The sequence below is a fragment of the Mugil cephalus genome, chromosome 8, assembly GCF_022458985.1.
Source record: "Mugil cephalus isolate CIBA_MC_2020 chromosome 8, CIBA_Mcephalus_1.1, whole genome shotgun sequence".
Classification (NCBI taxonomy): domain Eukaryota; kingdom Metazoa; phylum Chordata; class Actinopteri; order Mugiliformes; family Mugilidae; genus Mugil; species Mugil cephalus.
The window spans coordinates 10,887,229-10,911,707 of record NC_061777.1 but is presented as its reverse complement, the minus strand read 5'-3'; the positions used below and the strand labels follow the sequence as shown (position 1 = coordinate 10,911,707).

The 24,479-nt window shown below is 41.0% G+C and overlaps 1 protein-coding gene across 3 annotated transcripts in view; it reads left to right on the top strand.

Annotated features, from left to right (window-relative positions):
- Positions 1-24,479, top strand: part of grid2 (glutamate receptor, ionotropic, delta 2) — a 447,760-nt gene that overhangs the window by 402,422 nt on the left and 20,859 nt on the right. For all 3 annotated transcript variants that reach the window (XM_047591180.1, XM_047591181.1, XM_047591182.1), the window contains exon 14: positions 9,385-9,551. In XM_047591180.1, coding sequence (XP_047447136.1) covers positions 9,385-9,551 — 167 coding nt within the window. The remainder of the gene's footprint in view (positions 1-9,384; positions 9,552-24,479) is intronic.

The window sequence follows — 24,479 nt, the reverse complement described above, 5'->3', positions numbered from 1 at the left end:
ACACACGGTATTTAATGTCAGAAAAACCCCTGCGGGCGACCTTGTGAAGGGTTCACCCAACGTTATGAACAGTCCGTGACGCTAACCCGACGGGATGTGATGATGTTCAGTCACGACTATCAAGATTCTTTCTATTTTCTCTGTACTCCATGGCTTACCTCTCCAGGCATTTTATCATGGGTTAGTAAATGATCAGATTGACTCGAATGTTTATATATGAGGGCAGAAGTTCCAGCTGTCAACAAGCTTGCTTCTCTGTCTGCAAACTAAAGTTCATTATTAAAACTTAATATTGACGAGTAGATGAACCTGCCTGCAATTACAGATGAATACCAAATGCTTTAATTGCTGTAATTTTGTTATTATACTATTTTTCATGATTTTCGAAATAAATTATTCACATTTTCCAATTTCCCCAACCCTGACAACAGCTGATTCATTTCTGTTTAAACAGATAATTTCACTGAGAGATTCAAAAGGTCGTGGATAAGTGTCGACTGCTAAGAGGATATGGATTCGCAGTAATAGCAAATCCATGTGGGTATCACAACACTCAAAATTGGATGAATGTCGATTACAATGGCCGTCTTCAGTCTTCATCTGAAGTTTCCACTGTTTTCCAGCAACTTTATCCGTGCGTTCACACTGGAAAGAACAAAGAAAAAAACAAAAAAGTCCCGTGTGTGAAACAGTTTCAAAACCATCGCTTAAAGGCTAAATAGGAAAAATTTAAGACTAAACTGTACACAGGGGGACAATTTGCCACTTTAAGTGTTGGTAATCTAAGCTGCAAAGATGAGGAGAAATGATGGTTTTTGATATATTTCAGTTTAAACTTGCAGCAAGATGAGGAATCTGCTATTCCTTTTGCACGCCGGCTGCCCTTGAAGGGATGTTTCTGAGAGAAGGGAGGTGGGAGAAAGAGACGGACAGACAGACAGACAGACAGACAGACAGAGAGAGAGAGAGAGAGAGAGGACCCTGGAGTAGTTTGTCCATTTTTGAAGTTCAAGCACAGCCAGACTCTGAAGCCAAACTGTTTGAACCATGGATGAGATAGAAAGACCTCTTGAAAGCTGCCGAGACACTCGTTGGGCGATAATTGAAAAGTATCGTCTAGTGAGTGTTTTGCAAGAAATGCATATGAGCTCACCTTGACGTGTTTGATCATGTGTAGGTGGTTTTCTTTCATTTGTATAGTCCTCCAAGTTCACTCTTCACCTTTCCATCAAGTCATATGATTTGCTTCATCTGGCTCATCGAGAAACACAAGTGTTTTTTCTCTTCCTGTTTGCACATCCAGGCTTTGTGCATAACCCGTTCGTTCGAAAACGTACCGCTGATATTAGAAGAGTAACAGAAAATAGTGCAGCTCTTTTAATCTTTGAATGAAATAAAGTCTTTTTTTGTTTCTTTTTTATTCATTTAGACTAAAAAAGCTCTTCACCGGTCTCTAGGTAAGAACTTCCACATCATCAACATCGGATGAGAGCACGCTGTGAAAAGATTCCAAAGGTTTTTCTTTTGAAGCCTATCTCAGCTCATTCATGTCTCCCGCGAATTGCATTCACACTACGTAATGATATTATGGCTGATATGTTTTGGAGGCAATGCTTTTTTAACTATATGTCTTACTCGGCTTGCGTTTCAACTCCAAAGTGTCTAGTTAAGTTTAGGAAACACCGTTGTTGTGGGAAGTTGATGCATTAAAGGTTAAGCGAGGATAGACGGTGCTAAATGCCGCCTCAGACAGGAATATATTAATATGATTTATTTAAAATCAAATTGATTTATTTGCCTTGTATATACACTCTGTATTCACAAACTGTGCGAGGGATTTGTTCTCTGCATAATCTATCCAAGTGAACAGTCTTGGGTCAGCGGGTAGCCATGCGTGAGGTGCTGCTTGTTGCACTTTTCACCTTTTTGGCAGCCTATGTTCCTAAGACATTTCCTTTGGCTTTCCTTCAGTTCAATTTCTTTTGAAGGCTTTAAAATTTTATGACTTTACCAATGAACTCTCAGTTATGGATTTTTCTCCATAACTGAAAAAAATGTGCTAACCATTACCAAACATTCTGTTTGGTTTGATCATTTTAAGTTTGGATCGTTTCCCCACATTTCCAGAACCGTTGTTTGAGTGTAACGTAACTCCGTCCACCTCCTCTTCCTCCGGTTGCAGCGCAGTTGCAGTGAAACATTGATTCTGTATTGACTCTGTTACACTGTGGTTACACGAAATGATGCTGTGCAACATGTTGCCGTTTGAATCACAACCCAGTCGGGCCTTTTCTTTTTAACTGTACTTAGGACTGACAGAAGAAATAAGGGATTTAATAGTTCAGATCTAACTATTCCCTGCTCCCGTGCAAGGGTTAAAACACAAATCACGACTGTAGCAGAAAATAGCTCCTGCGCAGGGTTCGCTGGTGTTGTAGCTTCATTAAATGAGCTCCGACATCACAAAAACCCTTTAAAACTGATAAACAAGACACGTGGAGCATAAGCAATGAAAGACGAACACAACTGGTTTCATTTTCTCTCCTCCCGGGGAAAGAGAGATGGAAATTAAAAAGTGGGATGAGTCATAGAACAACAAGATGAAGGAGGAGGAAGAGAGACACTGAGATGACTTTAATTTAGTGATTATGGATCTTGCTGGGTTCTCCGTGTCACGTTCACGAGCGAGAAAAACAAGGCCCGATGCAGTGATTAGGATTCACTGGCGGGTGTTTGACAGTGTGTGTGGTCTTCGCTTGGAGTTTACCTGTGACGGTGTGCTGTCTTTTTGTGTGCCTGTATCGCCGTGTGACTGTGAGTGTTGCCAACGTGTCTGCCGGTGTTTCTCTGAGGAAAGTAGCTTACGACTGAATTACCTTGGCACTAGTGGAGTCACAACCTGGATGTGGAAGCGGCGTAAAAGCGTGCGCCGCACAAACTCACAGTGTGGGTGTAAAATGGTTTAGATGCATCGGTTGAGTGTTGAGTCGGCGAGTGAGGTGAGTGAAGAGCCTGTCCCCACAGGCCCCCGTTTTAAAATGTCATAATGAACCATGCGTTAATTAAGGGCGTGGCCACTTTGAATGAGAGACGGGTGCCATCTTAGATCACCAGCGTGTCTCCTGCTTGCTTCAGCTCAAAAACCACTTACGCTCCACCTCTGTTCCCATTTTTTGGATAAGCCAGTGTTTGATGGAGTCGTAAACTGCACTGATCAGACATAACATTATGACCTAATATTGTTTAGCTTTCATTTGAGCCTCCAATACAGTTTTGACTCAACAGAGAATGGACACGGATGTATTCTGAGGGTGTCCTGTTGTGTCTGGAGACAGGATGCTCTTAGTTGGGGGCCTTTAGGTCCTATTGGTTGAGTGAGTGATCTAGTGAATTTGGAGCCCAGGTCAACACCTTGTGCTGTTCTTCATGTTTTTTGAGTTGTTCCTAAACTGTTTTTGTGTGGTTCATGTCTGAGTAACATCCACATGAATACCAGGTCCAAAACTTTCCCAGCAGAACACTGATCACTATGTTATTTACTTCTCCTGTGGTCATAATGTTATGCCTGATCGGTGTTTTACACCTGCAGACATCGTAGTCTATTAGATATTGTCCCGCTGTGGTTTGAGGTTTATTTTCATTATTTTCAAGCTTTTCAACCAACCTCCACTCACAAATCACAGGCTATTACAATAAGCTGGACTTTAATATTTGATAGCAAACACTCACGTCTCTGGGTGATATCTAAGGAGAGACGGCTAGTGCAATAACTTTCCTCTCGCTCCACATTTGTAGAATAATGGGAGGTTTATGATACTCTAAAAGGCTATTTAAAAAGATATGTTTAGCAAGAATGATACATCATGAACACAGCTCACTGGTGGGCTGTTAGATAAATGTATCAACATGTGTTGATTGAGTCTTGTTTATGAGTTGAGAACAGTGTTATGGGTTGCTGTCTGCTATTGTTGGACATTATCTACGTGCAGCTGTTTTTAGAAGTTCTGGAAAATGGAGAAAATACTATTGAGCAGGAGAAAAGTAAAGGCACTAGTTTGAACGTCATTAATCTCCCAAGTTTGTTGGTTGACCTCAAGAGAACTCTAATAGTTATTAATGGTGTTATGCACAGTGTGGTTTCCATTTCTTAAAGTACGTTTTTTGATAGAACAAACATACATTGCAACATCAGCAATGTGCAAAAGGGAATGTAGATGGAATGCACTGTATAAGACAAATGGAAGAAGGGTAATAGTATTTAAGAGACAACCTGTTGGTATTTCATTAAAACCTGGTCAGGGTAATACGTACTGTATTTGATATTTAATAATATGTGGATGCATGGAAAAGTAAAGTGCTGTTAACATGGCCTTTAAGACCAATTATACCACATTTGAAATAAAGAACGCATTTCCTGATGTGGTGGCAATTAAAAACTAGCAAGAATATCCCAACTTACTCTTTGTTTGCCTCTGCCTGTTCGTACTGAACCAGCAGAAAACTCCCCAGAGTGACTGTAGAGTTTTCCAGTTTTCCCTGGACTTGTGCCCGTCACCATTTTTACTGAATAAATTCATAACTCTGCAGCTTTCCATTGCGTTGATGCATGGATATTTCAAACGGATTGAGACAGTGCCAATACCATGCACATTCTATGCACATAAATTATTATATATTATACTATAATCACATATGTAATTGCTGCCTTCATATATATATATAGATATATAGATATCCATTTAAGTACAACTAGGGAAAGATGGCTGCTGATTAACCTTAATAAACGTATCGTGCCTTAAGTCATGGGTCCTCAACATTTTTCAGGCCAGTGATTCCCAAACTGATGAGATTAAGTAGGGACCCCCTACCTATTATATGTGTTCTACATTACACTCGGCCTAGTACTATTTATAAATATACAGTATTATTATCATTTTGAATCATACACAGGTTCAAATATTACATTTGTGTAGTGGCTGTTGGTAGCAAGCTAAATGAGTGAAGTGCTGACTGAAAGAAAACGTCTTCTGAGTCCATTTATGAAATATGCTGGATTCATGTTAATGTGTATTTAAACAAATTTAAATTTGTGGGGGGAAATTTAAAAAAAAAAAACAAAAAAAAACAAAGAAGTCTAAAAAATGTTTAATCAACCAAAGATTTTGCAGCCCCCCTGCAGTACCTCTGCGAACCCCATATTGAAGACCTATGCCTTAAGTGAAAGTCAAGTTAAAATCGACTTTCTGTATTACGCCAGACCAATAAATCAAGTGCTGTCGGTGCCAAAACACAGCCAGAAACCGGCAAAACCAAAATAAAATCCAAAAATGGTTAGTAAATGTTAATAAACAATGGAATCCAGTTCACATTATATTTCTTATTAGTAGTATCTAAACATAGTTGCTTTAATATACACAGGTAACTGTACTCCAGTCACCATGACCTATGAATAATTTTGCTTCTTCAAGTTGTGTTTCCACTATCAGCTGATTTGAAATATTAAAGTGAATGTGATTAATATGCTTTTGGCTTACACTAATTTTTAACTTACTTATTGAAAGTGGTGTCCTGCTCTCTTGACTCCAGTGTGAAACTAAATCAAATGAATTATTTTCAAATCATGTTGTAACTGCATGGATGAAAAATTCTGCCCGTGCGCTACAAATACCTTTATTCACCTTTATAAAACTACATACAGTACATTGTTATTTTTTTTCTCCTTGCTGATGTGAAGGATGCCTCAGGTGGAAGGGAATGTTATTCTAAGTGGAAACAAAGCAAATAACATGAACTGCTGCTTTGCCAGGTTGAGCTACGCGCGCGAAAACAGGTAGTGAAGTTTATAAAGCTACCTCTTCAACACACTCCCACTGAAACCGTTCCAGTGGAGAGGTCACACATCTAGTTTGACCTTACTTTTTCTGCGGCGGTAGATGGAAGGTAGACTTTAAGTTGCTTCTCTCTTTCTTCACCGCTGTTGTGTTTCCTTCTCATTGTTTATACAATTCAGGCTGCAGGACTAATGGCTATGACCTGTGTGATTTACATATAAGCAGTATTATTATAGATAGGTTTGACAAGAGGTACCGTATGTGAGGTATATAACATAATAAATGTGTGCATAACATTTCTGTAGGTAGTATCCTTGGGCGGAGAGAGCCAGAACATGAGAATTGCATTGCAGTTCCAATGCACGCGACAACAAAGTTGAACTTGAACAAAGCTCCACAACAGGAGCAAGCAGGACTTCAGCACATCTCTTTTATAGCACTCCAGCCGTGATGATTTTATCTTCATTTATTAATCAAACATGAGCGAGTATTAAAGGGATCCTTTGCATGTCGAGTACTCTTTCTAGTGCATCAAATTAAGTGCTCTCCATTCGCATTTCCTCTGTTTATGAAACACAGCTGCGACTTCAGACAGCAGCCTTTTTATTGTTATTGTGGTAATCCCTTCTTATGTGATTGTAGCCCGTGTTGTGTGGTCATTAGTTAAATTTAATTGTAAGTGTTGAGATGCATTCGAACTGCGATCTGCATATCGAGTGGCCCCGTGCGAGTTCCTTGAACAACGTGGCTTGGAAAGCGATAGTGCAAATGTAAGAACAGTCACCACACAGAACCTCACCGCCATCCCGAACTGTGCTGCTCATTTGCCAAAAACAAAAAAATGAAATGAATGAAGTCAATTATAGGAGACTCAAATTTCACAAAACTGCAGCCTGATGCTCTCGACCTTTCCTCCCTATTAGACCACAGGGTTTATATCAGTGGTGTTCATCATAATTAACAATACTCTCCCACTCACTCTTCATCTCATGTTCACTTTATACTGTTATCGAGTTTACTTTAAATTTATTATTTAAAAAAAAAACTCCCTTCCTGAGATATTTCTCCTCCAAAATGTCTTTTGAGTCAGAGTTAACCAAGTAATTCAGCTCTCTATGTGTCTTCTGAGAGGCATCAACACATACAGTATTAAATAGTTTTTCTATTTGTGTTCCCTCTCTTACGGGCATGCCATTATCCAAATGCGAGCTACAGTTTTGCCTCAACACCAAAATTAGGAGTTGTTATTAGTCTTAAGTCGCCTGGCAGGTCTCTTTAAAGCGCAGGGGCGTTTTACAAAGTCTGTGTAATTGATGTTTGCTAAAGATGTTACAGGGTTCTGCTACATCTGCTGCCTTTGTAAGCGGTAGCATTTTAAAGTATATTTTGATCCATGAGATGCAGACAGAATGCTTTAACAAGATAAATCCCTCAACTTCACTGTTTGTGTGGACTTAAAGGTGCGGTATATATGCGAATATTCAGAACCTGGAACGATGAATATCACAGTAGAGCAGAAGCATCTCAAAGCCAAACTGATACTCCCATACATTAAAGGATAAGTACTATACACTAGGCAGCCAAGTGGATGTGCAACTTGGATATTAATGTGTTTTTATGCCACTGTGTCGGCGACAGCTGTGGCTGGAGCAAAAACTACACTTTTAGGATTTTCTATCCGTCCCACACTTTTGAATGACATCTCCGGAGCTTCTTAAATTTCTTCCTAATTGACATAAACATGTACTTGGGCTCAATTTAATCAGTCAAATGCTACTGTGACCTAACAAAGCATGTTTTTGTCCATTATAAGTTTCTTAAATGTGACACCTGGACTCTAGGGTGAGTTGATTAGCACTTGATGGCCAAAGGTCTCCGTGACCTCACTAAACATGTTTTTTGGACATAACTAGACAAATTATACCCTAATTACAATTATGATCGTTCACACAGATGCCAAATTTGATCAAATTAAGTGATGACATTTTATAACCCAAAGGTCAAAGGTGCTCGTCGCAAATTGTTCATTTCCTTCGAAGTTTTCACTGCGTGTATAATGTAAGTTTAAATTACCATTTGATTGTTGAATGGATGCATAGAAAACACTTGTTTGCTGCCACGTTGATGTTAAAAAGCTTATATAATCTTGTAAAGAACATTGACGAAAAATAATGATCGGGCCTTTAAATGTGATCATCATGTCTTGGAAAGGTAAAGCTGGTGATTATTTGTGTTGTGATACTGTAGATGTGGCTTGACGTGACTGCAATTATATTAGAAAAGTGATAAAGGGTTTAAGTGGCTAAGTCCAAATTGGGAGTTTGCATATCAATGAAACCTTTTCCGCCGCTGTGACAGTCTTTGTACTCCACACAAAGGATGATGACAATATTCATGAGATTAGCAGATGACATCAGAGGTCACTGCATAAAAACTCCAGATAATAATTCACTTAAGACTTTTTTATAGACAAACGTACTGAGTGTCCTTAATGCTCAAGCTTTCGAAACTGATTCTTTTACCTATTTAAGTAACACAAAGCCCACAATCTATTTAATTTAAAAGCAATAATGAAAAGTCATAAAATTATTTTTCAAAGTAATAAAGGGCTCTTTCCCCTCTTTTTAAGGTTATAAAGGGCAGAAAGATCCACTCTGATGCCCTACAGTGAATTATTGAACAGATGCATCTAAACGTGTCCCCAAACTCACACATACACGCGCGCACACACATGTACATGCTGCAGAGACTACAGGCTGTGAAATAACCCAATCGGAAGGTCTTGTCAGACTCTCAGACATTAGTCATCACACACAGGCCGAGTGAGGTGACACGCGTACACACAAAGGCAGAGGGGTCTAAAAATTTCATAAAGCTCCATTAAAGTTAATGACACAGCAAGTCCAAACTAATGCGTTAGAAGAAAAGTCTGTGTGTGCGTGCGCGTATTTGTGTGTGCATACATGTGTGTGTTGTGCTCCTCACCCAAGGCTGTTTGAGTGAATTGTCAGGAAGTGTTAAAATGGGATTATCGCAGCCGTGTTGTTTGTTCTCCACTTGTGAGAATTTCTTGTGAAAACAGGGATTTATTGAAACTCAACCGGAAGCCATTTTAACGACGACAGGCACCTTCGCCGCACAAACAAGCTGCAGTTGTTCTTTTGAATTCTCGGTCTTCTCAAGCAAAAGCTGGAGTCTCCGTGCGCACACTCGACAAAAGCATTTGCGAGAGTAAAATATAAAACATTTCCGACTCGCACCCACGCAGGGCGCAATAAAGATGAGCCAACAATCCATTAAAACTACATGCCTCTAGATCTGCGCTGTAAAGCATTGCATCCCACAGCAGGTCTTGGGTGCAACACTATGTTTTGAGACTTAAAAATGCTGGTAGACTGTGGTTACAAACTGTCTGTGTGCTGGGGAGAATTGCTCCTCTTGGACCGCCTCTGTTCAATGTACCCAGCAATGATTCAGCTCATTAAAAGCATTAATCGGGCCTGTTTTCATCCTGCAGAGTCAATAACTCGAAGTGCCTTTTGGTTTCTTTCAGGTGAAGTATGGCCGGTTTGGCTTTGTGTGGGATGCAGCGGTGCTGGAGTACGTCGCGAACAATGACGAAGATTGCTCCTTCTACACCGTAAGCAACACTGCACCCGACCGCGGATATGGCATCGCCATGCAGCACGGCAGCCCCTACAGAGACATTTTCTCGCAGAGGTAAGAGTCGTAACAGTAAACAACGGGCGTGTGCACCTCTGACTGCATTTTACTCATTACATACTGCCCCCCTCTGTCTTATTTTCTTCAGTTTTAACTTTAGGAATATCCCCTGCTTTTGAGAAGAGTTATGAAAAATGCATTTGTATAAATTCTCCTACTTCACGGGAGGTTACGTTTTTTTAATTTTTTTTTATTACTGCTCCAGATTCACTCCCACCGCTTCCATAAAAACTGCCCTTATGCAGCACTTGAAGAATCTGCTCCGCAGGTCAAACGCCAAGTAAACGGCAGATTAAATTGTACGTCGGCCTTCCATTGGAAAATGTGGAATGGCATTTTTGTAACCTGTGTGCAGCCTCAGCATGAGCGGTTTACTCTTTGGCAAAGCAGATGTGACAACTAGACCTCGCAAACAAGTCAATAATAGACAGTGTACATGCATCCAAGCTGATCTCAGTATTTTATCCGGTCGCTGTAACACGCAGTCAGGGTTCTGTTGGTTCAGAGTGTCTCATTGATCAAGACAGTAACTGATTTTATTCATTTATTCATTATCTATCCGGTCCCCTGCGGCTACTAGGAAGCCTGGTAATTTCTGCTACCACCCCACAAAGGTCACTCACTCATCTCCTCCAAGAAATTGTACATGCTTGCCACAATGCTTAAAATTCCTTGTTTATTTGCATTAATCTTTAATGGCATGCTGCGGCGTTAACAACAGAAGTCGTCGCATTCAATTCTATGAGGTGAAGTCGTTTCTCAGAGACATCTTGGCTTTATTTGTGATGAAGTATCAGATAATTTCAAGATGAGGCAAATCAAGAATCTCTTATGCCTTCAATAGTGTGTTTTATGCAGAACGGTCCACGTTGTTTCTTTGTTCGTTCATAGATGTATGTATTTGTGGATGTGTGTGTGTGTGTGTGTGCAGTCATGAACTGAGGCACACACTGTGGTGCACGGGCCAGAGTCTGTGAGTGGCTAGGCCAGTCTGTTTATAGCTCCGTGCCTGGTGAAGCATTACACTCCACAATATTGCCCATCATGGCTTTTATTAAAATAAACAAGAAATTAATTGACAGCCCATGTTTGCAATTCACTCCCATTATTTCTGGGGCAATGTCACACTCTTGGGAAGCCAGTTTTCCTCACACTGGTCCCGACGGTTCAAACAAAAACAGAGAAATTATCAGGAGAAAAGCAATAATCACAGAGGTATAATTGTTTTGTTTTTCTATGGAGTAATTCCTAGATTTTTCATTCTGACAGTCTCTATTATACAGATTAATGAAGCACAAAGCGGAGGTTTAACAGAAATCGTAATAGCGGTCTGTGCCCAGACACAGCTGAGAGAAACATAATCTAGAAAGTTGTTGATGCATCTTTTGAATTGGGTAGTTTATCAGGTTACAGTGAACTGTTCGACCAATACCACTATCACTTGTAAATTGCATCTGCATCCACATTGTTTTATGAAAAGGTTTGCTTGATTTCCGTCATTACTGCATTGCTGAACACTGCTAGTGCGACCCAAAGCAGACGGGAGTTTTAAGGTGAACGCGCTATTTATTAATTTATTTATCTTAACTTTTATAGTAGCAGATTGTTAAATTACCAGGCTGTCACTCACGATCTCTGTCAGCGGCAGCCTGCGAACAATGGTGCGGAAGAACCAAAGTGTTGTGGTGCTCATATGATAATAACAAGCCTCGGCGTTATTAATTGCGCCGAATGACACGGGCTGCAGTGATTACAGAAATGAGACGGGCATTATTTTGTTCCGCTGTACTGTGCTGTTTTATTTTTCATCTACAAAACGGGGCTTTCAAAGCGGCACCACGCAGCGCAGGGTAGATGAGACTCGGGCTGGCCAAAAACCACTAGAGCCAGTGGGAGAAATTATATAAGCAGTCAGCATCTGTTAGGCCCGCCTAACCCTTCACAGATGCCAGTACAAGCAAGTCTCTGAGATTTATTACACTGTCTCTTTATGCATGTTTTCTTTTTAATTACTTATTTATTTATATATATATATATATATATATATATAATATATATATATATATATATATATATATATATATATATATATATATATATTCATGGCATGTCTTGTCAGGACACGCCGGATATATATATAATATAGTTTTAGTAGAACACATTCTATATCTGGGTCTGCGTAAGACTTTTATTCCGTCACATCATTCTGCCAGATAAGTCCATTGGTTTGGATAATTCTCCTCGTAGCAGCTCTTCACGTCTTCCAGGTATATAGCACCCGCCATCTGAAGTGTCACTGTCGATGAACGTTAGTGTCTGCTTAAGAAGCTCTGTTTCAAAATAAAAAGTTAGCAGCTGCTAACCAATAGTGCTATTTACGTTCATCGCCATACTTCATAATGTATATTTAATTTGCACTAGGCTGAGTTTAATATATAACACATATAATGTAGGTAGGGGGTCCCTACTTAATCTCTGCATCCGTTTGGGGTTCCTGCCCTGAAAAAAGACCCCTGAAGACCGTACAGTGAACTGCTCATGATCAGGAAATTCAAGTTGAATAATTGACCTATAACCATAATCCATAAAGATGTTGGTGACGGGGTGGTAATTGGAGAGAGACCCTATAAATTCTGAGAAGTGTTAACTTACTATATATATGTGTGTGTGTTTGTGTATATGTGTGTGTTTGTGTGTGGGTTCTGCATACTTAAGGAGTGTTTGCTATGTGCAGGTCCCTGGAGGTAAAATGAGAGATGAAACGGAATTTATTTGCTTTGACACTTTGAGGAGAGATAGAGAAGGGCAGTGTCTGTTGGAACAGACAGACTGTTACAACTTCATCGTTTTCAACCACTTTGTTTGTTATGAGGAAGCCGTTCCCAGAGTTCAAGTGCAGCGCAACTTGACGTTTGTGTTCCTGTTTGCCTGAGCGAGTGGATCTGGCAGCGTTTGTGGAACGAGTGTATGGATGCTTGTGTGCGCTGTGCGCGTGCGTCCGCGTGCGCATCCGCGCTGCTGCTGTTCTCTGATTGATGGAGACAGCCTGCAGATTTACCAGAGTCAGAAAACAGTTCTGTAAAGGGCTACTCCGCTAATTCAAACTGACAGCTACTGACAAGTTGTTTTGAAGTGCTGAAGGGGCAAGATGTGGAAAAAAATAAGCCCCTTCTCGCAGGCGTTATGGAATTATTTTTGTCTCTGTTTGTGTTCGGGGTCAGTTTTTTTTTGTGTGTGTGTGAAATTTGAATGTGGAGATTTGATCTATAGCAGATGGACGCCTTGCAGCCCATGCAGTCTAGTGTGAATATTGGACAAGGTTATGCTATGAATTTTGAATGCGAGATTGGCAGTTATGGTCTGGGCTAGCAGCATCTTAACTGTGCACACAAGTGGTATATTTTTGAAGGTGCAACAAATTCACTGAAAGTAGATGAAAAATTAACATTGATCCAGACATAAGAATGCCTAGTATGAGCAATTCTGTCTCAGGTTAGGGCACATGTGAGAAAAGAGCAAATTTGTCCGCGGTCACAGAGATATATTTATATTGCGGTTTTATTACCTGGCTGTAGGCAGGTCTTCATTGGGAGCCTCGGGGCTGATAGCTGAATGCTTCTAAAATAGAGCCATGGTATGCTGTTTTTCTGTGGGGACCGCGGCACGGCGCGTTGCGTGTGGCGCTAGAGGGACAAAGTGACGTCTGGAACAGCGACAAATCACCGCCACAAACACAGATAAATCACACCGCTGAGGCCACGGCTTAGATTGCTGCAGTGAGCATGCGCCTGAGGCTGACTGCACTCTGAAGAAATGACCTGTTAGACTGTGGCATGTAATGCATGAAAGCAGGGATCAGAACTCATTCAAGGGGGCGTTCGTCCACTTCTCATCGGGGAAGCAGGCGCACGTTGAGGAGGGCGGTGTGTTGACAGAAAGTTTTCACAGTGTAAACTGTGGATCTGCGAGGGTTTTGTTCGAAGTTAATATTTCATCGTTGAATTGGCTTTCTGGAGTGTGTCATAATCCTGTCATTTGTTTGCATGGCCAGATAATAAGCTCCGTAATACTTATTAATTTTCTCGTGCTGTGAAAGTGATGGTAGGGACGCGGGGTGTGCAAATGCGCACGATAAACATCATTTATTTGTCCCTCCTTCACATCTAATATCTGTGGCGCGGCCTTGACTCCGGTGGTCCTTGCATACATTCTTCATTGTTCCCCCACAGCCATAGCTCTTTCATGTGTTTATTTCATATTCTCCACAGACTATAAATTGAGGTCCAAACTTAGCAAGTGATGTGTCACTAATATGAAAGTAGTCCTCGGCTAAAAGTTGTTTTTAAGTGATATTAAAGTGCTTCGAGGCCCAGTGAATACAGAGTCAAAGGTGTATAGCTCATAAAGAGTTTGAGTTGCTTTCAGTGTTCAGGCAGGCTCTTATTTCAGCAGCACTCATGACAATAAAATTGTCAGCAATAGTTAAAAAAAAATAAAAAAAAAAGTGGATGAACTCTCTTCCGAAAGTTTAGTTATTGCGATCCTTAGAGTGAAATTTAATGAATCGTGTAGTAGAGGTTGTCTTTGGAAATGTATATGATAGAGATAAACTAAACTGCACCACCGAAGGCCACGTAAATGGCTTTTAAAGCTTCCTTTGCCCATGTAAATCTTTAAAACCTAATCCCAGCAGAGGGGCAGTAAACTGAGCCAGCAGAAGAGGGCTTGAGGTGTAATACCTTGCTCTGTAGCTCTCTGCTACAGCTGTACTCGTTCAGAGTTGTCAATAAAATTAATTTTAGGAAATTACAGTAGCGTTACAGGAAAGTCTCTTCCCTTGCAGGTCTTTGTACTTAGCCAATAAAAAAAAAGAACAACCTGAAACTAAATGAAGTCTGCGTTGTTCAAGGTTTTCTGTCTGTTAGTCATATATTGACTCCAAAAGCTGGTGAGTCAAACAGAGACTGAAGCTATAATTGCTTATAAGTCACCTATTCGACTGTTTTGTACATATTTCAGATGGAACAAGATATTTCTAATGTCAACGTCTGCTCTGAGAAACGTTGATGACCCACTTTCACTGTCTTCTGACATTTTAAAAGTCTATAAAATGAGCAGCAGGTGTATTGATAACAGCAGTAACTAATTGTTAGCCCTAAAGTCAGAGCAGAAGTGGCAATGAGAGCTGCTTAATGACACTTTTATTCCAGTTGTTAGTTATTCATTCTGGTCGGAGTGGTGCCTTCCTCTTAAAGTCTTTTATTTCCCCAGTAATAGCAGAGCAGAGCTCGCTGTGCCGGTCAGTAGAACGAGGCTCGATAGCCAACAGTGTGTCCTACACATTTGTAAATGTTACTGCTGGTAAATGTTACACAGCAGTCGATTAATCTGTATTAAAAGAAAAAGAAAAGTTTTGGAGATGGAGTGGTAAAAGCTGCAACACTTTTCTTTATAGAGAAAAATGTTTGACTTTCGGCTTTACTTGCCGTTTTGCTTTTTGGGGCCCTACGGAGCAAGGGACATATTGAGTGGAGTATTGACATTTTCATGACTTTTTTTTCTTTTTTCTTCCTGTCTCTCCATCTGTGTGGTTCTGTCCTATTGATTCATTTATTGTTTAAGCCGTTTACGTTATAACCCCCAAATCCAGCTTTTCATTTTAATTCCATTGAAAATAACAAAAAGAAAAAAGGGCATAATAACTCCAAAAACGTAACTCGCAAATAGTTGCAGCAATTACTGTGCAGTCAATCACTCACCCAAAAAATACTTTCAAATCTGTTCCTAGATTTTTTTTTTTTTTTTTTTCATTTTTCAGGTTCTTTGTAGCATAACCATAATACCTTGAGTTGTGCGCATTATCGAAATAACCTTTGATCAAGGCTACTGACAAAACTGAAATACAAGTTATTTGATTCACCGGCTTTCCCCTTCTAGCATACACACACACTTCTGTGAGGAAGTTCATTGACATACAGATTTCCCTAGCCCCTTACCCTAACCATCTCAACTAAGTGCTTAACTCAGACCTGTACACTAATCCTAACCATAACCTGATTGTAACCTTTACCTTGATACTGAGTCTTAAGTCTCAAACAGCCTTGTAAAGAAGTGGTCCATCCAAAATGTCCTCACTTTACACAAATGTCCTCACACTGATTATGTAAAAAGCTGGTCTTCAGAAAGATAGATGTACAACAGCATACACACACACTTTTGTCTTTATGGCTATCATTGTGAGGACCTTAATGCGTAACGCTTTCCCTGGCCCCTCACTCTAAGTAAGGTCCTAACCATAACCCTCACCACAACCTAATTACCTAAAACCGAGACTTAACCCTCAAACAGCCTCCATGGGGGAAAATAAGATATTTTTTCCAAGTGTGGTAAGCATGACAAATGATTGCGTGTATTTGTTTATGTCTGTGTGTGTTTTAAATGGATTTGATGTCATGTGTCAATCCCATCTTCCGCTCTCTGTCTTTGTCTAAGCACTGTCACTCTAAAACTGTCAGTCTTCTAGACATCTATCACAGTCAAACAAAGCCCACACGTTTAGTATAACCATTAAACCTCTATTAATCACAGTTAAGGATGGTGGTCTCTCTCTCTCTCTCTCTCTCTTTTTCCAGCACTGCCTTGCTGTCTGATGACGGTTAATGGCTGTGTTGTTTATCATACTTCAACTTGATAATCTTTTTCCAGTTCCCACACCCACACACACTCAAACACACACACACTGTGGCTTAATGACGCTTAATTGAAAACTTTGTTGACGAAGTGTATGGCATTGAACCCTAAGAGTGCTAATTGGTATAATTAAGCTTTGCAAACTTTACTTGAGGGACCAGAGACCCATGGGTAAATAACCCCTCTCACTCCTTGGGCTTCCCCATAGTGACACTGTTAATTGAAAGGGCAACATGGTGGCTCAGTGATTAACGATGGCGTCTCACAGTAGGATTTAGTTTTAACATTTGCCCCGTGGAGTTTCTGTGTTTATGATGTGTCTGTTTCCTGTGGTGACTCATGCCTTTCAGTGATTACCACCACTACAACCACCACCTCTCTTATCTACATTTGTTGATCTATGGCAAATAGCGTATCTCCGTGGTGACACAAGAGTCGTGCAGTACAAGACTCTTGTATGTTTTAAACTTTAGATGTTCAGCATTTAACAGAAGGAGTTTGCCATGCTTGGCTCTCATGTCAGTAGGGGTGCAACACTTCTGGAAAGACCTTAGTCACAGTGAACGTCTTGATTTCTCACTGTAGAGAAATGATGGTTCGGCTAAGGCATGATAGCAAAGCAGCATGCACAACCGCATGGCCTTATCCTTAGTGGACTGATACACCAGTTCTTTCCTTACCGAGACAAGCCAAAATGTCTGCCATGATGAAAAACATCTGTTGTGTATGTCAGAGGGACATGGGCATCAGTTGGAACATCTACTGAACTGTTGTCCTCCACACTTCTTATACATTTTAAGTAATATGATTTAAAGTATCCGTCATGGTGATGACATGGTTACTGCAGTCCATCACAGCTTCTCAAAGCCTTTCAGTCATGCGTGTCATGTTAGACTGCTGAAGATCTTTTGCTGAGAAAATCAGCATGCTTCAAATGATCAGGATGCTTGAGATACTTCACCATCTATATATCTGCCAAGTTTGTCAGCTACAGTCCTGGCTTCTCTCGTTTCATATCCTTTAACGCAGCTTTAGAAATTCAGCAAGTTTCTTCCAGTCCTAGCCCAGTAGTACAGACTAACCATGAGACAGATCTGTGCGTTATCTCTGCCAGTAAAATAAGACTCATTCTATGACTTGGAAGTCACTGGTGAGACTCATAAGGTTTTCCTTTTATGTTTGTCACAAAATAAAAGATAGAATTATGCACCACTGGAGCTGGAAGAGTGTGTCTGAGGTGACTCCAGTGGTCTGTGGTTGAATAAACAGACTTAGCAGGGGTTGGGATATCGATGTGTGGGTCAGTATGCTTCAGTCACAATTGCTCTGTGACTAAAACTCTGATAGAAAGAATAGTGCAGGTGCACTTTGCTGATTGGATTGATGTTGCCAAATCTCAAACACTACCCTACTCAAACAAGCAATCGATGATTGGTTGTTTTGGACAAATAAACTGTGAATGCATCATACTTTTACTTGTTGTTATATAAATAATTTATAGATATACAAAGGTTAAAAATCAGGTTAGTTTATTTGTTGTTCTTTTTTACACTGCCCAAAATATACCAAGCAGAAACACACAAGGTACTACAAAATGCTATAGTTGAAGAACTTAACATGTTACCAACATAGACTGTATGCATATGGACATCTCCACTTCCTTGCATTGGCCACGCAGACTTCCGCCAGATTCACTTGCATTTTTGTAGAATTAATTCTGAGATTTACCTCCACTAGTTACAAGCAAATGTTGGATTATACACTGTACTTATTTCTTCTCATATCATCTTCCATACCACCTAATCCTCACTATCCCAGCTGGCATTGGGCAAGAGATGGGGTACACCTTGGACAGGTCACCAGCCTATTTAGAGTTTTAATTTAGAGTCACCAATCAGCCTAACTAGCACATCTTTGGAGGTGGGAAGCCAGAGTACCCAGTGAGAACCCACACGGACACAGGGAGAACATGCAAACTCCACCCAGAAGGGCCCGAGCTGGACTCGAACTCTGGGAGGCATCAGCACTAACCACTGAGCCACTGTGCCGCCCCACTGTACTTATTTAATTAATTAATTTTCCAATTCGCACATCCCTACGGGAATGCCTCACGGAGCGGCTGGCATGTCAACTTGAAGACATCAGGATGTCACATCCTGTTTCTGTAGCATCAAATAAATAACTAAAATGAGGAGGAGCTGTTCCTCCATCAATCTTTAAACGGTCTTTGGTCACCACCCAAAAATGACAAACAGAAATACATCATGCACAACACAACAAAACACAACTGTTACAGGCCAATCAATCGGTGTTAGCATGGAACCAAAACATGTAGTCATTTAGTGAGTCATCCTATTAAGGACTGTTGCGGCTACAGGTACCAGGCTTTTGCCAAACTGAGCTCCTCAGCCTCTGAGGGTCATGTACCTGCAAGCAGGGTACACTAGAGCAAGTGTCTATTCAATGTCTGTGTAATGCCCCGTGCTACTGTGATTGCTTCACCTATAATGGCCTTACTGTTGATCTCTGACAGGCTGGGTGTTGGAAGATGTATTGTCTTGGCAGCAGACCGAGACAGGTTGAACAAATCCTCAGACAGATGGAGGACTTGGGAGACAACATTAAGTCCTTTGAATTTACTGATGTCTGGTTGTCTTTGATTGATTCTTCGTTGGATGTTGTTAATATGCTGATCCAAGCTGAGTATATTATCCAGTGTGGGATATTTGAAGTTGTCAACCATTCCGGTTTCTGTGGAGTAGGGGCCTACTGGAACAACTTGCCAACAGACCTTCAGCCCATAAGAATCTAGCAGTTCAGATTATTTCAGTCAGTTTTTTGCTGACATGGATGCCTGAGTTAAGCTCTCACGGTAAAGGCTGCTTAATCACTACACCACCACCACCAACAACCTTGGGTGTTTTAAAAATTAAAACACTAATACCAAAAGTTTCACCTTGAAGAGCCTGCTTTATGTCACTGTTCATATTTTAGTGGATGTACTTCCACATGTCGTCAGAGTATACACTGGCAACTTGAGCTCATCAGGAAGTACAGTGAAACTACTTTTAGATCCTTTTTTGACTTTTATTATTCTCAATCATGTTTTGCTGTGGGGCAAACACGAGTGAGGCAGCTAGAGACCGCTGATGTTGCCATCTTTGTGTAAAGCTGGTAAGTGAGCTGTCTACCCAGTGTTGTTCTCATTTAAGGAGTTGACAGTCAACGGCCGTCTCAGAGCAGCGAAGTCATTTTAGCATAACATCCTTGTCTCTCATCCCCCCTCCTCTTCTCATTCCATTTGACATTCTTCCTCTGTTCCCTCATCATACCCTTTGTCTTCCCCCCTCTCTTTACTCCTCCCAACTCTCTTCTTCCATCCTGCCTCTCATGCTCTCTCACCAGTGTTCCCTTCCTCCATTGTATGATTTTGTTGTCAGCCATCCATTCAGCCTGAACACACTGCCAGGAGATTTTTTTTTTGTACTTTTTTATTTATTTTTTACTCCCATCTCATTTTCACACTCAATTTTTCATCCTCCCCTGTTCTCGGGCTCGCTCTCTTCTCCTCTCCCTGTGTCTTCACGTTCTCTTTCCAAGTCTCATCTCACCACAACTTCTACTTTTCACTATCTCCAATTTGAAATTGTGTTTGCTACCGAGGTGACAGGGAAAGAATATTCCTATAACAGTTGCAGACATATTTCGCTGCTCCTCAGACCGTAGTATGCTCCGAGATGACGCACTATGCCTTGACACCTCTTACAAAAACAGTTAAGTCTATCTAGTCAGCTCTGAAACTCACTGAACTGTTTCACATTATGCTTGATCATCTAACCCACACTGCTCTGCATTTTAACTGGCTACAGACGCAGTAAAACTTGCTGCTGAGGAAAGAGAAGCAAGGCACATCACCTGCATTTATAGGGGCCTTAAGGATGGGCCTGGGGAAGACTGCAGAATCAACACAATATATGGAGTTATAGTGCATTTAAAGGCCTGTAAGTGAGATTTTTATCGTCCCATAGCAGAAAATAGCCCTAATATATCTAGAAGGGGTTGAAAGCGAAAGTTGATCAATACCAGTGACTCAACGATCTGGTTTGCCAGGTGCTGAGATAAGAGGCTTTCAGAAGTCACTTTTGTAGCTTGCACTCTCTGTTTGGAAAAGCCCCGCCATCCATTCGAGTTGAAAAGATACTCCCCGCTCCCCAGCAGTGGAGCTGCAACACAGTGTGACATCTCTTAACGGTCCATTTTCACTCCACTAGGGATGTCATTTGCCGCATTAGGAGGAGCTCATTAAAACTGTTGCAAATAGACATTGTTGTCATCTGAAGTCAAGAGAACACTTAAAAACACCCCTTTAAGTAATTTGTATTAATTTAATTAATTCATTAATTTTCTTTCTTTCTTTTTTTTTTCACACTGATACCAATTACTTAGCTTAAATGTATAAAATTGTACCTCTGTCCAAATGCTCACATGTTTGTGTACTATACATGATCAGGCATCTTGTCAGTATTTCCCATCATAGAATGGGCATGGGCCTTCTGAGGGTGTCCTGTGATGTCTGGCACCAAAATGTTGTTAGTGGAGACCTTTGAGTCCTGTGGGCGGAGGGGAGGAGCCTCTGTGGATCAGGCTTGTTCCAATGTTTCCCACAGATACTAAATCGATTTGGGATCTAGGGAATTTAGAGGCCAAGTCAACACTTTGTGCTGTTTTTCTTGTTTTTTGAATTGCTCCTAAACGGTTTTTGTGTGTCCTTGCGATTGCCAGGTCCAAACGTTTCCCAGCAGAACATTGTATTGTCAGAGCATGGTCAATGTCCTTTACTTCTCCTGTCAGTGGTTTTAATGTTGTGGCTGATTGGTGTATATAGAGGACAGCTATAACTAAATAACTTAAACCTTTCTACATTATTCACTGCCAAAACACGGATGCCACAGAAAGAAACTCACAGCAGTAAAATGTTTCATGTCTCAGATTCATCTTTACAAAGCCAGACACACCAAACCACTAAAGAAGCAGAATATGTCATAATTTCTGTACCCTCCCTCGCTTTCCATTTCGTCGGGGCTTCTCATCTTCCTTACATATGCGTGTCTGGACTACATGCACGTGGTTGTACCTACATTTTTCTTGTGATCCTGAGTCACAGCACGTGTTTTTTTTTTTTTCTCTGGGCAGAATCTGCAGGCCGTTCTTATCTTAGATGCTTTTCTTTTTACCCCGTATTTCTTCATTCCAGTCTTCAGCTTCTTGATCCTTTATATAAATCACTACGCTGTTCTCTCTCTCTCTCTTTTTTTTTGTTTGAGTCAACTAATAATGTGCGATCATCCTGCCATCAAGGCTGCTGCCATAGAGTTGCCATGGCAACATCTAGTCCACATTCACGGTAACGGCCACTGCGGAGAGAAGGGAGAGGCGGTGACAGAGCTCACGCACACGTACGGACACACACCGACACACAACAGTTGCCCCCTATCACACGGGCAACTCTTTCTCATTTGCTTTAACGGCTAGCGTGAGCATTAATGCCATTACAGACCCCACCCCAGTTAAAGTCAACCATAGCAAGGTGATAACTCATTACACACACTGGTGTGCACTTAATGCACAGTTGCATAGACACGCTCAGAGACGCGGGAAGATGCGCGCAGCGCACTCATGCGTGCATGTAGGTGTAGACGCCGTTACAAAGCGATCTCGCAGAGTCACAATGGTTGTGTGTGCACACACGGGATAGATGGCACGAGGGGTCATAACATCCATTCTGACGCACATTATTCTTGCTCTGCAATCACAGCTCACCTTTCACACACATTACTGCCTTCAGCTGGCGATGACATTGAAACTGTCACATTTAAAGTGTCTTTTAGTTAACAATGCAGCATTTAATTAGATGTGAGCATGTAGTTGGCATTAATACAGCAACCCCACCATTACATCTATTGCAGGCCATGACGCCGACACCTGCACCGTACGTCCTCAGATTGAAATTATGTATAATAGACGTCATTCTTGGTGATTAAGTTAAACTATTTCCTGGTTCCTCAAGCAGCAGTGTCTTGAGTGATGAATTCTTGAAGAGGAAAAAAAAAACCCTAATAGGCCTTGAAGGAAGGAAAAAGAGGCACATCTGACTGTATAGTTCAATAAATAGGACTCCATGTTAAGATTAAGGCGGGGAACGGTTTGGATAACTGTGCAGAGAAAATCACACCGCTGTGGGGAGAATGAAGTAGTTGTCAGATTCTCTCTCCTGTGCTTTATCATGAGCTCCCTCACACAAAGGCCATGACTCACACCCAGACACGCGCACACTTTAATTAGCCGCTCCCGTTTCACCGGTCCGTCACTATTTCCGAACAAACATGCATTAAAGACTCTGAGGTTTATTTTGAGCCGTGTGTGTGTGTATCTTGCGCATGCTGCTATGTTTCTGTCTGTGGGTTTTTCGCCCATAGGTGTGTGCACGGGCATAAATATGTGAGCCTTTTTTTGAGAGAGAGAGAGAGAGAGAGAGAGAGAGAGAAGATGCGTTTCTTTGGTGACACAGCGACAGCCAAATTAGAGAGCTAGACAGATGGTGTACGGCAGGAACCCTTTGACTCAACCCATGTTTTTGTCAGGCAGCTCACAGTGGCCTTTCATCCTGCCTGTCAGCCGCGTATAGAGATAAATGAAGAACAGTGGTAACTGCTTTTGTATGTTTAAAAATGAACATCGCCGTGCTCACTTTCTCCCACACAAGTATTCCTTAGTTAGCAGAGTAGCTAAGGAATACTTGAGTTGCACGATGGAACGTGGGCATGGTTTCTGCCAAGAGTTAACAGAGATCTCCAGTAACTAATATTACATGTTTGCAATCATTCTGTACCAGAGCCCAACACATCACCAGAACATGATTTACCCAGACAAGAATATTCCATTTATGAATTAGCATGTTGGACTGCTGTCTCATTTAAAAGGGTGGCAAGTAAACATTTTTCTCTTCATCGTTTGATTGCACCATCAGTCATTACTCTGCCAGAGTTGGACATTTAGATGCTTGGCTTTAGAGACAAACAAAAAAACAAGGCAGCAAGCATCACATAATATTACCAACCATTTCTCTTCCCTGTACTGTTGCGCAATTACAGAATCAAATCACTATGGTAATTTTTTTTTCTATCCATAGGCAGGATAAAAACATATTAACCTAATGAGTGAAATATAGAGCTAAATGCAAATGCATGTCCAGTATGGGTCCAGTTTCTTTTTGAGTACATGTCAGTGTTAGGGTTTGATTCAGCGGCCTATCTGGGAAGCAGACTTTGCATATCTCTGATAGGCCAATTAGTGCAGAATGATAGATGATGAGCTCTACTGCGGGCTGGGTTGTAATAGGGGGTAGAGAATGTGCTCTGTCCTGCATCTCCAATCTCTTCAGCTCTGTCCTCGCTCAAAGACTGAAGGATACATCCAGCTCTGTCACACCCTAATAATTCATCTGAGGAAAGTTTCTTCTTGGAACAATTGTTTTAATCTTTTGATCTTTTTTTCATATTTGGTCACGTTGGGGAGAACGACTTTAAGTTATTATTTAGTGTTTTGTTTTGCATCTTTTTTCAATGGAAGAGGTTGAACTTTTGTGAGTTTTTGCATTAACATTTTAAAATCATGTCACAAATGGTATCTTTCACTTGGCCTATCCACCGATCAGGCATAACATTATGACCACCCTCCTAATATTGTGCAGGTCTCCCTTGTGCCTCCAAAACACTGACTCGTCAGAGAACATGGGTCTTCTGATGGTGTCGTGTGGTGTCTGGCAACATAATGTTGTTAGTGGGGGCCTTTGGGTCCTGTAGCTTGAGCGGAGGGGCCTCTGTGTGTCAGTCTTTTTCTAGTGCATTCCTCAGATACTTGATTAGTTTGGGATCTAGGGAATTTGGAGGCCAGTAACAAGCACCTTGTGCTGCTTTTACGTTTTTTGAGTTGTCCCCAGTAGAACGTTGCACTGTCACAAGATGGTTAGTGTTATTTACTTCTCCTGTTAATGGTCTTAATGTTGTGGCTTATCAGTGTATGTACAGCGCCACGCCACACAGCAAGGTTGAATTTAAATTCCTTGGCATGCCTTTTGGACATTTGGTATTTACACTATTTTCAGAAGACATAACTTATTCTTTCTTCAAATAAATACATTTAATTAACTGCTAGACTGCCAATAATATTAACAAT